We start from the raw sequence: 17,931 nt of genomic DNA on the forward strand, positions 1-17,931 counted from the left end.
TTTCCTGACGGGCCACCCCCAGGTGGTGAGGGTAGGCAACAACCCATCTGCCACGCTGATCCTCAACATTGGGACTCCTCAGGGGTGTGTGCTTAGTCCCTTCCTGTATCCCTGTTCATCCATGACTGCGTGGCCAAGCACAACTCCAACACCATCATTAAGTTTGCAGATGACACAACAGTGGTAGGCCTGATCAACGGCAATGATGAGACAGGCTATAGGGAGGAGGTCAGAGACCTGGCAGTGTGGTGCCAGGACAACAACAACCTCTCCCTCAACTTGATCAAGACAAAGCAGATGATTGTGGACTACAGGAAAAGGAGGGCCGAGCATGCCCCCATTCTCATTGACGGGGCTGTAGTGGAGCAGGTTGAGAGCTTTAAGTTCCTTGGTGTCCACATCACCAACAAACTATCATGGTTCAAACACACCAAGACAGTCGTGAAGAGGGCACGACAATGCGTGTTCCCCCTCAGGAGACTGAAAAGATTTGGCATGGGTCCTCAGAAGGACCCATCTCAAAAGGTTCAACAGCTGCACCATTGAGGCACCCTAACTGGTTGAATCACCGCCTGGAATGGCAACTGCAAGACGTTACAGAGGGTAGTGCATACGGTCCGTTACATCACTGAGGCCAAGCTTCCTGCCATCCAGGACCAATATACCAGGAGGTGTCAAATGAAGGCCCTAAAAATTGCCAAAAACTCCCACCACCTAGTCCTATACTGTTCCCTCTGATACCGCACAGCAAGTGGTACCGGAGAGCTAAGTCTAGGTTCAGAAGGCTTCTTAAGACTGCTGAACAGCTAATCAAATGGCTACCCAGACTATTTGCATTTACCCCCCCCCTTTTTTTATGCTGCTGCTACTCGCTGTTTATTATCTATACATAGTCACTTTACCGCTACCTACATGTACATATTACCTAAATGACCACGACTAACCTGCACCCCTGCACATTGACTCGTTGCTGGTACCCCTTGTATATAGCCTCGTTATTGTTATTTTATTGTAGCTTTTTTATTTTTGACTTTAGTTTATTTAGTACATATTTTTCTTAACACTTATCTTTCTTAAAACTGCGTTGTTGGTTAAGGGATTGTATATAAGAATTTCACGGTAAGGTTTACACCTGTTGTATTAGGCGCATGTGACAAATACAATTAGATTTGATACACCCACACACCACACCCACATTTGTGAATATATATGAGGTCTGGTGAATTCCTCTACTACTCTGTGATTTGTTGATATCCTGTGACCTCTGCCCCAGTGCCATGCAGGAAGCCGATGGATGTCCTGTTCCTGCTGAGAGGCGGGAATAGGGCGGGGCCAGAGACTGACGGGCAGCCAGAGAGCGGGACAGAATTTGAGGACATGAAGACGTTTGTCAAAGCCTTCGTCAACAGCGCTGATATCGGTACGCCTGCTGGCCAATCAGTACACAGTTTTCACTGAACCACCTAATCACAACACAGCTCTTACTAGTGAGATCTGTGTTGTGATTGGGTGGTTCTAAAAGTAGCTACTTTGCTCCTGTAGTCCTCCGCAAGATCTCACTGAACCACCCAATCACAACACATCTCACTGAACCACCCAATCACAACACAAATCTCACTGAACCACCCAATCCCAACACAGCTCTTACTGAACCATCCAATCACAACACAGCTCTTACTGAACCATCCAATCACAACACAGCTCTTACTGAACCATCCAATAAAAACACAGCTCTTACTGAACTACCCAACATTAACATGAAAAAGTAACACAAAGTGAAATAACACATTGCAGAGAACGATGGTCTGTAAGAGACTGGAAATATAATTCCCTGGGGGATGTGTTTTCAGGTCGGAACGAGACGCAGGTGGGTGTGGTTACATACGGAGAGACCAGTAGTGTGGGCGTGGCCTGGAGAGAGGAGCAGGACAGGACACACCTGCTGACCCTGGTGGACCAGCTGACCAGTCCGATACACACACACACCGCACTGGGTAATACGCACACACACCACTGGGTAATACACACACACACACACACACCGCACTGGGTAATACGCACACACACACCACTGAGTAATACACACACACACACACCGCACTGGCTAATACACACACCGCACTGGGTAATACGCATACCACTGGGTAATACACACACACAGCACTGGGTAATACGCACACACAGCACTGGGTAATACGCATGGGTAATACACACACACCGCACTGGGTAATACGCATACCACTGGGTAATACACACACACAGCACTGGGTAATACGCATGGGTAATACACACACACCGCACTGGGTAATACACACACACCGCACTGGGTAATACGCATACCACTGGGTAATACGCATACCACTGGGTAATACGCACACACACACACACTGTAACGGTTTTGACTCGAGGTTATCGTTTATAGGGGTGCCAGGTAGGTTGTGCCTACCAGAGAAAATATTAGTTTCTCCTTTTAGTTTGATAGGGAATGAGTCCCATCTGGTCCTCAAGTCTACACCAATACAAAGGACTCATGTTAATGTCAGGATGGAAATACACGTTTCATGAACCCTTAAAACAATGGAAATAACTTCAAAACAACTGTATTCTTTTGCGTGGATGTATTAACAACATAAATGATCACACACACAACAATATAACAATAAGGAGCTTTAAACAGCTCTGGTTCCTTCAGAAATGTCCTGTACCTCGGGCCTAAAAAGAGTCCAGCCCGGTAAACAAGTTCAGGGAACTCAACTGACCTTAGTCACGCAATGGGTGTCCGTTCATACAGTGTAGCGTAAACACAGTGTCAATCATGCAATGAAAAGAACAAATATTTTACCACACATTTCAATAAATCCTCAACTACAACTAACTACATAATTCATCATGGTATACATCACACCCAAAACAAATGAAATAACGTATACAAAAAAGGTTGTAGTCAGTCGGTCAGTCAGAGAATCCAATCCGCCGACAGATCTCCAGCGGAGGAAGGCCACGAAAACCAACGGAGAGGTGTAGTCCACAGACGCAAAGAGTGGATCCGATCCTGGGTAGATTTTCTATTAGGCTACACAAAGCACACTTTTACAGCAACACAACAAACGGAAGAAAGAAGCTTCAGACTTGAGGGTCGAACACATCCTCATTCATGTTTCCATCACAACTCCACTTTTGCGCAGCTGATGCTGGCTATTTAATTGGGAATTAAAGGGGAAGCGCTCTATTGGAAGAAGCACTAATTAATTGAGAATTAAAGGGATAGCGCCCTATTTGAAGGAGACGCACTGAGACGGTTCAGGAAAATTCAGGGCCGTCACACACCCCCTCCCCTGGAAAAAGCCGACCATTGCCCTGGAAGGCACATCTTGGTCGGGGAAACCGAGAAAGGTCTCATCACTTTCCTCTACAAAAATATTAATTACTTTTTGGTGCTCACGCTCCTCAGCCAAGGGGTCACAGGCCTTAAGACGTGAGACTTCTGGGTCTGGGAATCCGAGAAAAGTCTCCTCACTTTCCTCTTCAAAGAGCTCCAGGACCTTGCGGCGCTCAATCTCCTCCAATTCCTCAGCCGAGGGGTAACAGGCCTTAAGGCGTGAGACATGGACAACGCGCATATCTTCACCTGTGTCCTCTTTCACCACTCGGTAGTTCAAAGGGCCGCTCTGCTCCACAATCCTATATGGTCCTTGCCATTTAGGAGCGAGCTTGGCCGAGAAGAATTGTTCAGCTTTTGAATAAGGATGAGAGCGAAGCCACACCCGATCACGAAGCTGGAACTGCATGTCTCGTCTCTTCTTATCATAATTTCGCTTCTGCTTGAGTCGAGCCTGGATCATGTTCTTTGAGACAAGAGCTCTCAAGTTGTGGAGATGGACTACCTGGTCATAGCAAGCAGCGTCTGGAGTAACCTTCTGGGGCTGTAGCACCATCTCCAAGGGTCCTCGGAGGGGACGACTCAGGTTCAGCTCTGCAGGTGTGACTCCAGTGGACTCTTGCACAGCAGAATTCAGGGCAAATCGAAACTCGTGAAGGTGCTTGTCCCAGTGTTTGTGCTGGGTCCCTACATAGGAAGCAACCATTGTCTTCAAGGTTCGATTAACTCTCTCAGTGAGGTTGGTCTGTGGGTGATAGGCCGTGGTCAACTTCTGTCTCAGGTTCCATCTTTGGCAGGTCTCCTCAAAGAGATCAGAGACGAATTGGGAACCTCGATCAGACAGGATGTAGTCAGGCACTCCCCAGCGAGTCAGGATCTCTTTCGTAAGGATGTTAGAGACAGTCCTTGCTGTGGCCTGACGCAGGGCAAAGAGCTCCACCCACTTGGAATAGTAATCAACAAAAACAAGCATATACACATTCTGATTGGAGCTTCTAGGAAATGGACCCATCAAATCCACTCCTAACATTTCCCAAGGTCGGGTAACCACAGTTTGCTGCAACTTGCCAGCAGGCTTTCTACCTTCTGGTTTGTACATTTGACAAACCTGACAGTTTCGGATGTGTGACTTCACATCCATGCTCAGATGTGGCCAGTACAGTAATGCTTGCAACCGCTTGTAGGTTTTGAACCTGCCCAAATGACCAGTTAACGGGTCTTCATGGAAATGTTGAAGCAGTTGAAGGCGTAGAGTTTCAGGTATGTACATTTGGTATAGTGTTCTGTGAGGTAGTTGTACAACTCGGTAGACTTTGTCTTCAATGATGGTCATTTTGGTGATAGGATTGACCATCTTTTCTCCATCTTCCAGGATAGTCTGGTACAAAGCCTGTACTTCTGGATCATCCTGTTGGGCTTTCCAAATGGCCTCATCAGAGATGGGAAAGTCAGTTTTGGGTGAGTCTCGACTGCTTGACAGGACAGTAGCACATGTAAGATGAGGGCCACCATTACCACCAGCAGGAGCTCTGGATAAGGCATCTGGAACAGTGTTGTATTTTCCTTTCCTGTATTCTACTGCAAAGGTGAACTCTTGCAACCGTAGAGCCCATCTGATAAGTCTGGTGCTTGGTTTGTTGGTCTTGAACACCCACACAAGGGAGGAATGGTCAGTGACCACAGTGAAGTGTCTTCCCTCCAGGTAGTACCTCCACTTTTCCAAAGCCCAGACAACTGCAAGGCACTCTTGCTCGGTTGTGGAGTAGTTCCGTTCTGCTCCATTTAATGTTCTACTGGCGAACGCTAGCACTTCTTCAGTGCCAAGTCCAGTCTGTTGGACTAGGACAGCACCAAGTCCAACATCACTTGCATCAGTGTAAACAACAAAAGGGCAATCAAAGTTGGGATGACCCAAAATGGGAGGTGTGACGAGGTGTCGTTTCAGGGTTTCAAAAGAGGTCTGGCACTCTGCCGTCCATCGGAATTTCGCACCTTTTCGCTTCAATGCGTTGAGGGGTTCTGCCACCTGGGAGAAGTTCAACACAAACCGATGGTACCATCCAGCCATCCCAAGGAACCGTTGAAGGGCCTTGAGTGTGGTTGGGACAGGGAAATCTTGTACCGCCTTGGTCTTTTCGGGATCCACATGAGTGCCGTCAAAAGACACAATATGGCCAAGGAACTTCAGGGAGGTTTGGCAGAAGTTGCTCTTCTTCATGTTCAATGTCAGACCAGCTTCCCTTAGCTTGTCCAACACTGTTTGAAGATCTTGAAAATGTTGTTCTCTGGTCTGGGAGTAGATAATTATATCGTCCAGGTAGACGAAACAGATCTTCCCTTTGAGCTCACCTAATGCAATCGCCATGAGCCTTTGGAAAGTGGCAGGTGCATTCTTTAATCCAAAAGGCATCACCTTAAAGGAAAACAAGCCTTCAGCACAGACAAAAGCAGTCTTGTCCTTGCTTTCTTGGTCCATCTCAACCTGCCAATAGCCACTATTGAGGTCAAGGGTAGTGAACACAACCGCACCAGACAATGACTCCAGGATCTCTTGGATGGTGGGAAGAGGATAGGCATCAGTCTGGGAAACCTTGTTGGTCTTCCTATAGTCCACACAAAATCTAAGACCACCGGTCTTTTTTTGGATGAGGACAACAGGAGCAGCCCAGGGAGAGGATGAACGTTCAATTATATTTTGTGTCAACATATCATTAATGAGTCCCTTTTGGATGATTAGCTTTGCTGGGGACAAACGATATGGCTTCTGCTTGATCGGCATTTCCTGTGTAAGGAATATTTTGTGCTTCAGGAGCCCGGTACGTCCCAGCTTTGAAGTACATACATCAGCGTTATTCTGCAGCTGTTCCAACAGCCTTAACTCCTCTGGCTGTTCCAGCTGAGCTCTTCTCACAGCCTGTAAAAGGAGATCATCAGAAGGATTATCAAGGGTTAGTGGTACTGGAGCAATGGCAGAGAAGACTGCCACATTTGGACCCCAATCATGTAACTTTGTAGCTTCTGACTGGAAGAAATGCTTCTTGCTCGGATTGTATGGAAACCAGTAGCAATTGTGTGCGATATCAATCTGGACACCACTGAAGTACATGAAATCAATTCCCAACACGACAGGAAAAGCAAGGTTCTTGGTTTGTAGGATAACAGAAGGAATCATATAGGAGTGGTTACACAAGCGGAACTCTACCTCACTCCATCCAAGTGGTCGTTTAGCCTCACCATCAGCCAGATAGAGTGGACCTTCTGTCCACGGCTTCAAGTTGTAGTGTGGACCTTTAACCTCCTTCCACAGTTTCTCATTGAGCAGTGTGTAGGATGACCCGGTGTCCAGGATGGCTCTTCCTGTCCATGGACCTATGGACAGGGGTACCACCAGTTGGTGCGGTATTAACTGAAAGGAAGGGGATGTCGCTGGGGGGGCGTAGGCAGTGACTCTTGGGGTTTCAACTCTGGTCAAAGCACCCAGAGTAGGATGGTCGTTCCTGCGAAGGGAGTTAGGTGTGTTGGCCTGTTGTGATTTGTGTTGGCCTGTTGTGATTTGTGGTTTCTGGAAGGGTTTACTTGATATGGTCTTGGACATGTAGCTGAAGAATGTCCCTTTTGGCTACATCTCCAACAGAACATGGGAGGTGTCTTGGCTGGATACTCTGGCTGTTGTTGATGGTCTGGCTTGGGTAACGGTTTGGGTGTCTGTTTCTTTCTCTGTTCATATTGCTGTTGGCGTTCTCTGTCCTTCTCGAACTGCTGTCCCAGGCGAACCAGTCCATCAACAGTGGTGACTCTTTCTCTGAGTTGACTGGCTAGTAGTGGGTTGATGTTCTTCAAGATCAATTTAATGACCTCTTCCTCCTCAATGCCAGGTTTCCACCTTCTGCACAGGGAGTGGTAACCATATGCAAAGTCACGGATACTCTCTTTCTCTCTTTGCACTCGATTCCTGACTCTGTCTGCCAGCTCATCTGTGTAGTCCTCAGACAGAAATGCAGAGGAAAACTTGGCCTCAAAGTCAGCCCAGGAGGTAGTGGTGAGACGTGCCACATCCCACCAGTCTCGAGCTGTCCCATGCAACACATTCCTCAATGTGGCAAGGAGTTCTTCGTCAGCCAGGGGATTGAGGGCAAGAAAGTCACGACATCTTTCCAGATACATTAGCGGATCAGGACTGTCATCCTTTTTCCCAAAGGTGGGAAATTGCAATTTAATGGGCATCGCCCCCACATGACGTCTAATCAAATCACCATGAACAAAAGTGCTAGGAGGGATTGAGGAAGTAGAGGGTGAGGGAGTTATCGGACCATGAAAATGAACACCAGGATGCATGGTGGATTGCATCCTGTAAGGGGTGGCTGCAGCATGGCCTTGTCTTAGCTGTTCTGAGGTGCCAGCTTGGCCCTCAGTGGTTTGAACAGAAGTGGACACCAGAGAAGCTCTGTGCAAGGAGTTGTGCCTAATGGTGGCCATGTCAACAGACACGTCAGCCAACATTTTAACACAATTAGAGAGCTCTTTCTGCAAGTGGTCTACAGTGTTAACCAGAGGAGAAAAAACTGAATTAACGTCCTTGAGGACCTCAGTGTGATGATGTTGCAGGCGCCACTGGAGAGTGGCAGTGAGTTGGGTTTGTTGGTAGTCAAACTGCTTGTCCATGGAACCAGTAACATCCTGTCTTCCACTCTCACTGAGCTCTGTCAGCGTGTGGGTTAGAGTGCTAAGTGAGTTTCTGAATTCCATGGCCCTCTGTTGTTGTTCTTCACTCAGACATTTGAATTTATGGTGGATTAAAGTTTGGAGATGTTGTTGAGTTCGACGAATATCAAGAATGTCATCTTGTAAGACTACAACCTCTGGAGATAAACCAGACAATAGAGGAAGGTTGGGCGTCAGAGGGAGGGCTAGCTCAGTACTTCCACACAGATCCATGTCAATAAGGGAGTAGCTGGTTAGACCTCCTGTGGCCTGTGGTCCAGACAGAGCATTCAGATTCCCAGGGCTCTGGCCCAAATCAACTCCATTAACATTATGATTTGTATTGTCGGCTCGATGGTCAGAATGGCCCTGTGTATTCCCATTGACAGGTATGATATGGATGAGCACATTTTCTTGGGGTGAATCCATTGTTTTAATTCCACACAAAAGATTTGCTTTGGTTATTTCTCAATGTTGAGGTCCCATCTGGGGTGCCATTTTTTATGTAACGGTTTTGACTCGAGGTTATCGTTTATAGGGGTGCCAGGTAGGTTGTGCCTACCAGAGAAAATATTAGTTTCTCCTTTTAGTTTGATAGGGAATGAGTCCCATCTGGTCCTCAAGTCTACACCAATACAAAGGACTCATGTAAATGTCAGGATGGAAATACACGTTTCATGAACCCTTAAAACAATGGAAATAACTTCAAAACAACTGTATTCTTTTGCGTGGCTGTATTAACAACATAAATGATCACACACACAACAATATAACAATAAGGAGCTTTAAACAGCTCTGGTTCCTTCAGAAATGTCCTGTACCTCGGGCCTAAAAAGAGTCCAGCCCGGTAAACAAGTTCAGGGAACTCAACTGACCTTAGTCACGCAATGGGTGTCCGTTCATACAGTGTAGCGTAAACACAGTGTCAATCATGCAATGAAAAGAACAAATATTTTACCACACATTTCAATAAATCCTCAACTACAACTAACTACATAATTCATCATGGTATACATCACACCCAAAACAAATGAAATACCGTATACAAAAAAGGTTGTAGTCAGTCGGTCAGTCAGAGAATCCAATCCGCCGACAGATCTCCAGCGGAGGAAGGCCACGAAAACCAACGGAGAGGTGTAGTCCACAGACGCAAAGAGTGGATCCGATCCTGGGTAGATTTTCTATTAGGCTACACAAAGCACACTTTTACAGCAACACAACAAACGGAAGAAAGAAGCTTCAGACTTGAGGGTCGAACACATCCTCATTCATGTTTCCATCACAACTCCACTTTTGCGCAGCTGATGCTGGCTATTTAATTGGGAATTAAAGGGGAAGCGCTCTATTGGAAGAAGCACTAATTAATTGAGAATTAAAGGGATAGCGCCCTATTTGAAGGAGACGCACTGAGACGGTTCAGGAAAATTCAGGGCCGTCACAACACACACACACACACACACACACACACACACACACACACACACACCCCACTGGGTAATACGCACACACACACAATCCCTACGTCATCAGAGCGTAACGTATGTTTGTTGTTGTCGAACGCTGAAACCTGAACTAAAGACCTCCGTTTAAAAGCTGACAGTGTTTTAATATACTTGTATTTTATTTTGGATCCTGCGGCTCTGTTGGGCTAAATGCTGTGAGCGCTGCTATCTGTCCCGGGATCCTGCCAGATTCCGTATAGGGGGAGAGACGCAAAAGCCCAGCTAGCCTAGCTGGCTGGGCGGCCACAAATGGAGGCCGCTATTGAACGTTTCCAGCGTTGCAGGAGCTGTGTTTACTTTGCTTTGTTCCAGGACAATGTGGGCCGCACTGATTTTCAATGTAGCAACTGCTTGCTTGCGGAGGACTACAGGAGCGAAGTAGCTACTTTTAGCAAGCAAGTAGCAAACCTACAAAAGCTACTGGGGACCCAAGCCCACCTACTTCTTATTTTTCTTCCACTCCAGTAGCCGGACGGCGCTCTGGTCTGGTGGAAGTTTCACCACCGTGTCGGCTCCCCACAGCTGACTGGCCGGTGCTAGGCAGGGTTCTATCCCCGAAGGGGTCTCCGCCTACCCTGGAGAAAGGAGCTGTTCTTGACCCAACCAACCAGACATAGAGGTACGTCACTCGCCGTGGAAGTCGAAGAAGGCGTCCTTTGGCAACGGGGGTCTCCATGGAGATGTTGAGCCTGGAACTGACACAGACCAGAAACAGCTTTACCACCCCGGATCCAGAGGTTCCTGTGCCTTTGTCCGTGGTGGCTTCCCAATCAAGATTGGATCCGGAGGTACCTACGTCTTTGTCCGTGGTGGCTTCCCAATCAAGATTGGATCCGGAGGTACCTACGTATTCATCCTCGGTTCTTTCTCCCTCTCCGGTTGCTTCTACCTCGGGTTCAGATCCTCGGAGCTCCCAGCCCTCACCAGACCGTGAGGCTGCCTGAGAGACCAACCCATTCAACATCACCAGCTGTCATCATAGGCAGCTCTATAGTGAGAAACATCTCGGTCCCCAAGGCAAAAACCCTGTGCTACCCAGGAGCACAAGTATAGGACATAACAAGTCTGCTTCTGACTGTTCTACCACAGATGCGGGGAGCTGACACTGTCGTAGTCCATATGGGTCAAACGACATCAGGAGGGCTAGCTCAGAACATTTGAAAATGGATTTTAAAGAACTGATTTTAGCATTAAAAGACTCCAAAAAACTGCTAATAATTTCAGGTCCAGTTCCATCGTTGGGCTACAGGTGTGAAAGATTCAGCAGACCGCTAGCATTACACATCTGGCTAAAAGACTACTGTAGCTCTGCTGGAGTCACTTTTATTGATAACTTTGACACCTTCTGGAAACAGAAGATACTCTACAGGAATGACGGAGTCCATCCAAATCATCTTGGTTCCTGGACTCTGTCCACGCATTTCAAGGCTGCGTTGAAACAATCAAGCAACACAGAAAAGTGCAAAAAAATAGCCCATATTAACATATGTAGCCTAAGAAACAAGGTTTATGAAGTCAATAACTTGCTTGTAACAGATTACATTCATATATCTCAAAAGACAGAAATGCCAACGGAGGCGGTGTTGTGGTCTATATTCAGAACCATATTCCTGTAAAGCTTAGAGATGATCTAATGTTAAATACTGTTTAAGTAATATGGCTACAGGTTCATCTGCCTCACCTAAAGACCATTCTGGTGGGAAGCTGCTATAGACCACCAAGTGCTAACAGTCAGTATCTGGATAATATGCGTGAAATGCTTGATAGCCTTCCCTGTAGCTCAGTTGGTAGAGCATGGTGTTTGCATGGTGTTTGCAACGCATGGTGTTTGCAACGCCAGGGTTGTGGGTTCGATTCCCACGGGGGGCCAGCACAGAAACAAAAATGTATGAAATGTATGAAATGTATGCATTCACTACTGTAAGTCGCTCTGGATAAGAGTGTCTGCTAAATGACTAAAATGTAAATGTAAAATATATGTGATATCAACAGAGAAGTATATTTTCTGGGTGATTTAAATATTGACTGGACATCATCAAGCTGCCCACTCAGGAAAAAACTTCAAACTGTAACCAGTGCCTGCAACCTGGTGTCACGGTTGTCGTCGGTGATGGAGGACCAAAACGCAGCAGGTATGTGTATGCATCTTGAGAATTTATTAACTTCAAAAAATGAACGTACAAAATAACAAAACAAAAGAACGAACGAACAACTACAAACAGTCTGGCTAGCATAGGCTCAACACAGAACAATCACCCACAAATACCAAACACAAACACACCCTACTATATGGGACTCTCAATCAAAGGCAGATAGACAACACCTGCCTTCAACTGAGAGTCCCAACCCCAATTAACCAAACATAGACATACACTTACTAGACTCCACATAGAAATACTTAAACATAAACCAAAACCCGGAATTACTAAATCAACCACCCTTTTAACAAAAACACACCACCCTGAACCACATAAAACAAATACCCTCTGCCACGCCCTGACCAAACTACAAAAACAATTAACCTTATACTGGCCAGGACGTGACACCTGGATCAGGTTATCAGTCAACTTACCAGGGTAGTTACAAACAGCACAGGAATTAAATCATCAACATGTATTTATCACATCTTTACTAATGCTGCAGATATTTGCTTTAAATCAGTATCAAAGTCCATAGGATGTAGTGATCACAATATAATAGCCATATCTAGGAAAACCAAAGTTCCAAAGGCTGGGCCTAATATGGTGTATAAGAGGTCATACAATACGTTTTGTAGTGATTCATATGTTGATGATGTAAATAATATTTGTTGGTCTGTGGTGTGTAATGAGGAGCAACCAGATGCTGCACTGGACACATTTATGAAACTACTTATTCCAGTTACTAATAAGCACACACCCATTAAGAAAATGACTGTAAATCCCCATGGATTGGTGAGGAATTGAAAAAATGTATGGTTGAGAGGAATGCAATTAAGTCATGCAGCCCAACTGATTGGCAAACGTATTGCAAATTAAGAAATCATGTGACAAAACTAAACTTTATAAAAATAAACTACACTATGAAACAAAGATAAATTATATAAAGACTCATAGTAAAAAGCTTTGGGGCACCTTAAATTAAATTTTGGGAACAAAGCCAACTCGCCTCCTTCATTCATTGAATCAGATTCATCACAAAACCCACTGATATTGCAAACTACTTTAATGACTTTTTCATTGGCAAGATAAGCAAACTTAGGGATGACATGACAGCAATAACCGCTCACACTAAACATCCAAGTGCATCGGACCAAATGATAAAAGACAAGAATTGTACTTTTGAATTCCATAGTCAGTGTGGAAGAGGATAAAAAAGTACTGTTTTCTATCAACAATGACAAGCCAAGTCTGACAATATGTATGGAATATTACTGAGGATAATAGCAGACGATATTGCCACTCCTATTTGCCACATCTTCAATTTAAGCTTACTAGAGAGTGTGTGCCCTCAGGCCTGGAGGGAAGCTAAAGTCATTCCGCTACCCAAGAATAGTAAAAGCCCCCTTTACTGGCTCAAATAGCCGACCAATCAACCTGTTACCAACCCTAAGTACATTTCTGGAAAAAAACGCTGTTTGACCAGATACAGTACAATGCTATATCACAGTAAACAAATTGACAGAATTTCAGCATGTTTATAGGGAAGGACACTCAACAAGCACAACACTTACATAAATGACTGATGATTGGCTGAGAGAAATTGATGGTAAAATGATTGTGGGGGCTGTCTTGTTAGACTTCAGTGCAGCTTTTGACATTATCGATCATAGTCTGCTGCTGGAAAAACGTATATGTTATGGCTTTACACTCCCTGCTATAATGTGGATGAAGAGTTACTTGTCTAACAGAACACAGAGGGTGTTCTTTAATGGAAGCATCTCAAGTATAATCCAGTTAGAATCAGGAATTCCCCAGGGTAGCTGTTTAGGCCCCTTGCTTTTTCTATTTTTACTAACAACATGCCACTGACTTTGAGTAAGGCCAGTGTGTCTATGTATGCGGATGACTCAACACTATACACGTCAGCTACTACAGCGACGGAAATGATTGCAACACTCAACAATGAGCTGCAGTTAGTTTCAGACTGGGTGGCAAGGAATAAGTTAGCCCTAAATATTTCTAAAACTTAAAAGCATTGTATTTGGAACAAAACACTCACTAAACCATAAACCTCAAATAAATCTTCTAATAAATAATGTGGAAATTGAGCAAGTTGAGATGACTAAACTGATTGGAGTAACCCTAGACTGTAAACTGTCATGGTCAAAACATATTGATGCAGTAGTAGCAAAGGTGGGGAGAAGTCTGTCTATAATAAAGCGATGCTCTGCCTTCTAAACAACACTATCAACAAGGCAGGTCCTACAGGCCCTAATTTTGTCACACCTTGACTAGAGTTCAGTCATGTGGTCAGGTGCCACAAAGAGGGACTTACAGCAGGAAAATTGCAATTGACTCAGAACAGGGGCGCATGGCTGGACCTTGGATGTACACAGAGAGCTAATATTAATATTATGCTTGTCAATCTCTCCTGGCTGAAAGTGGAGGAGAGATTAACTTCATCACTACTTTTATTTATGAAAGATATTGACATGTTGAATTCAGATGTTAAGAAGTGAAATTGAAGAAATAGGCATGGTATAGCCATTTGTGGCTGTGGTAACTGGTGAAGATCAGGTTTTCACCTATCCAATAGGAACTGTGAATGTCAAAGTGAATTTGAAGTAGTAGACTGGTGCTGTGAAGATACCTGCTGTTCTGATCACCACTAAGTAGTAGACTAGTGCTGTGAAGATACCTGCTGTTCTGATCACCACTAAGTAGTAGACGGGTGCTGTGAAGATACCTGCTGTTCTGATCACCACTAAGTAGTAGACGGGTGCTGTGAAGATACCTGCTGTTCTGATCACCACTAAGTAGTAGACTGGTGCTGTGAAGATACTTGCTGTTCTGATCACCACTAGTTAGTAGACTGGTGCTGCGAAGATACATGCTGTTCTGATCACCATTAAGTAGTAGACTGGTGCTGTGAAGATACCTGCTGTTCTGATCACCACTAAGTACCAGACTGGTGCTGTGAAGATACCTGCTGTTCTGATCACCACTAAGTAGTAGACTGGTGCTGTGAAGATACCTGCTGTTGTAATTGCCACTAAGTACCAGACTGGTGCTGTGAAGATACCTGCTGTTCTGATCACCACTAAGTAGTAGACTGGTGCTGTCAAGATACCTGCTGTTCTGATCACCACTAAGTAGTAGACTGGTGCTGTCAAGATACCTGCTGTTCTGATCGCCACTATGTGGTAGACTGGTGCTGTGAAGATACCTGCTGTTCTGATCACCACTATGTGGTAGACTGGTGCTGTGAAGATACCTGCTGTTCTGATCACCACTAAGTAGTAGACTAGTGCTATGAAGATAGCTGCTGTTCTGATCACCACTAAGTACCAGACTGGTGCTGTGAAGATACCTGCTGTTCTGATCACCACTAATTAGTAGACAGCTGCTGTGAAGATACCTGCTGTTCTGATTGCCACTAAGTAGTAGACTGGTGCTGTGAAGATACCTGCTGTTCTGATCACCACTAATTAGTAGACTTGTCCTGAAGCCACTCTTGCGTTGTCTTGGCTGTGTGCTTACGGTCGTTGTCCTGTTGGAAGGTGAACCTTCGCCCCAGTCTGAGGTCCTGAGCACTCTGGAGCAGGTTTTCATCAAGGATCTCTCTGTACTTTGCTCTGTTTGTCTTTCCTTCGATCCTGACTAGTCTCCCAGTCCCTGTCTCTGAAAAACATCTCCACAGCATGATGCTGCCACCACCATGCTTCACCGTAGTGATGGTGCCAGGTTTACTCCAGATGGGACGTTTGGCATTCAGGCCAAATACTTCAATCTTGGTTTCACCAAACCAGAGAATCTTGTTTCTCATGGTCTGAGAGTCCTTTGGGTGCCTTTTGGAAAACACCGAGCGACTGTCATGTGCCTTTTACTGAGGAGTGGCTTCCGTCTGACCACTTTACCATAAAGGCCAGATTGGTGGAGTAACTGCAGAGATGGTTGTCTTTCTGGAAGGTTCTCCCATCTCCACAGAGGAACTCTGGAGTACTGTCAGAGTGACCATCAGGTTCTTGATCACCTCTTGATCACCCGATTGCTCAGTTTGGCCGGGTGTCCAGCTCTAGGAAAAGTCTTGGTGTTTCCAAACTTCTTCCATTTAAGAATGACGAAGGCCACTGTGTTCTTGAGGACCTTCAATGCTACAGAAATGTTTTGGTACCCTTCCCCAGACACAATCCTGTCTCAGAGCTCTACAGACAATTCCTTTGACCTCATGGCTTGGTTTTTGCTCTGACATGCACTGTCAACTGTGGGACTTATATAGACAGGTGTGTGCTTTTCCAAATCATGTCCAATTTACCACATATGGATGCCAATCAAGTTGTAGAAACATCTCAATCAATGGAAACAGGATGCACCTGAGCTCAATTTCGAGTCTCATATCAAAGGTTCTGAATACTTACGTAAAAAAGGTATTTATTTATTTTTAATACATGTAACGGTTGTCGTCGGGATAGAGGACCAAAACGCAGCAGGAATGTGGATGCTCATCTTGTATTTATTTTTAAACAAAGAGAACACCAAAATAACAAAAACGAAGAACTCACGAACAACAAAACAGTCTTGTCATGCTCACACAGGCAAAACAAGAAACAATCTCCCACAACACCAAACCAAACAATTACCCATATATAGGACTCTCAATCAGAGGCAACGAGAAAGCACCTGCCTCCAATTGAGAGTCCAACCCCCCATCAACCTAAACATAGAAATACAACAAACCAGAAAGAACATAGAAATACAAAACATAGAACATAGACCAAAACCCGGAAATAATAAATCAAACACCCTACTACATAAATCACCACCCCGAACCACATAAACAAAATACCCTCTGCCACGTCCTGACCAAACTACAATAACAAATAATCTTTATACTGGTCAGGACGGGACAATACATTTGCAAAAATTTCTAAAAACCTGTTTTTGCTTTGTCATTATGGGGTGTTGTGTGTAGATTGATGAGGATTTTTTGGTATTATTAGAAGGCTGTAACATAGCAAAATGTGGAAAAAGGGAAGCAGTCTGAATGCTATTGTTAGTAGTCTGCCCTAGACAGTGTTGCAGAATCCTAGACAGGGCAGTGCATTATATTGAGGTTGGGTGAAAAGTCAATGCAAAACATTGTTGAATTCACAAGTTCTGCTGACAGGTCCATGACAATTTGACATTGTTTTAATCTTTAGCAGTCATTTATGCTGTATCTGGAAAAGGACTATCAGTTTCAGAAAGAGAAAACAATCTCTCAACACAGTAAATAGACCATGCCAGGTAACACACACACGCACCGTGCTGGGTAACACACACACACGCACCGTACAGGGTAACATACACACAACGCGCTGGGTAACACACACACACATCGCGCTGGGAAACACACACACACACATCGCGCTGGGAAACACACACACATCGCGCTGGGAAACACACACACATCGCGCTGGGAAACACACACACATCGCGCTGGGAAACACACACACATCGCGCTGGGAAACACACACACACATCGCGCTGGGAAACACACACACATCGCGCTGGGAAACACACACACACATCGCGCTGGGTAACACACACACCGTATCATCTGATGGTTTCTCTTTCTCTGTGATCAGGTGCTGCGTTGCGATTTGCTGTCCAAACATCCATCTCTCCGTCTAGTGGGGGCAGAACAGGTGTGGCCAAGGTGGTGGTTATGCTGGTGATTGACAGGTCGACTGACCAACTACAGGAGGCAACTAACGAGGCGCTGACCGCAGGTTAGTGATGATATCAGAAGGAGGACCACAGGTTAGAGGTGACATGAGGAGAGCAGGAGGTTAGTGGTAACATCATAAGGAGGGAAGGAGGTTAGTGCTGACATCATAATGAGGACCACAGTTTAGTGGTGATATAACAAGGACCACAGGTTAGTGGTAACATCCTAAGGACGGCTGGAGTTTAGTGGTGACATTTACATTTTACATTTAAGTCATTTAGCAGACGCTCTTATCCAGAGCAACTTACAAATTGGTGCATTCACCTTGTGATATCCAGTGGAACAACCACTTTACAATAGTGCATCTAAATCTTTTAAGGGGGGGGGGGTTAGAAGGATTACTTTATCCTATCCCAGGTATTCCTTAAAGAGGTGGGGTTTCAGGTGTCTCCAGAAGGTGGTGATTGACTCCGCTGTCCTGGCGTCGTGAGGGAGCTT

General features: G+C 45.2%; 1 protein-coding gene across 1 annotated transcript in view; it reads left to right on the forward strand.

Moving 5' to 3' along the window:
- The window catches only part of vwf (von Willebrand factor), a 182,633-nt gene that overhangs the window by 69,966 nt on the left and 94,736 nt on the right, over positions 1–17,931 (forward strand). The window contains exons 30-32 of the mRNA XM_029759558.1: positions 1,274–1,420; positions 1,851–1,994; positions 17,351–17,494. Coding sequence (XP_029615418.1) covers positions 1,274–1,420; positions 1,851–1,994; positions 17,351–17,494 — 435 coding nt within the window. The remainder of the gene's footprint in view (positions 1–1,273; positions 1,421–1,850; positions 1,995–17,350; positions 17,495–17,931) is intronic.

The sequence above is a fragment of the Salmo trutta genome, chromosome 7 (assembly GCF_901001165.1).
Source record: "Salmo trutta chromosome 7, fSalTru1.1, whole genome shotgun sequence".
Taxonomy (NCBI): Eukaryota; Metazoa; Chordata; class Actinopteri; order Salmoniformes; family Salmonidae; genus Salmo; species Salmo trutta.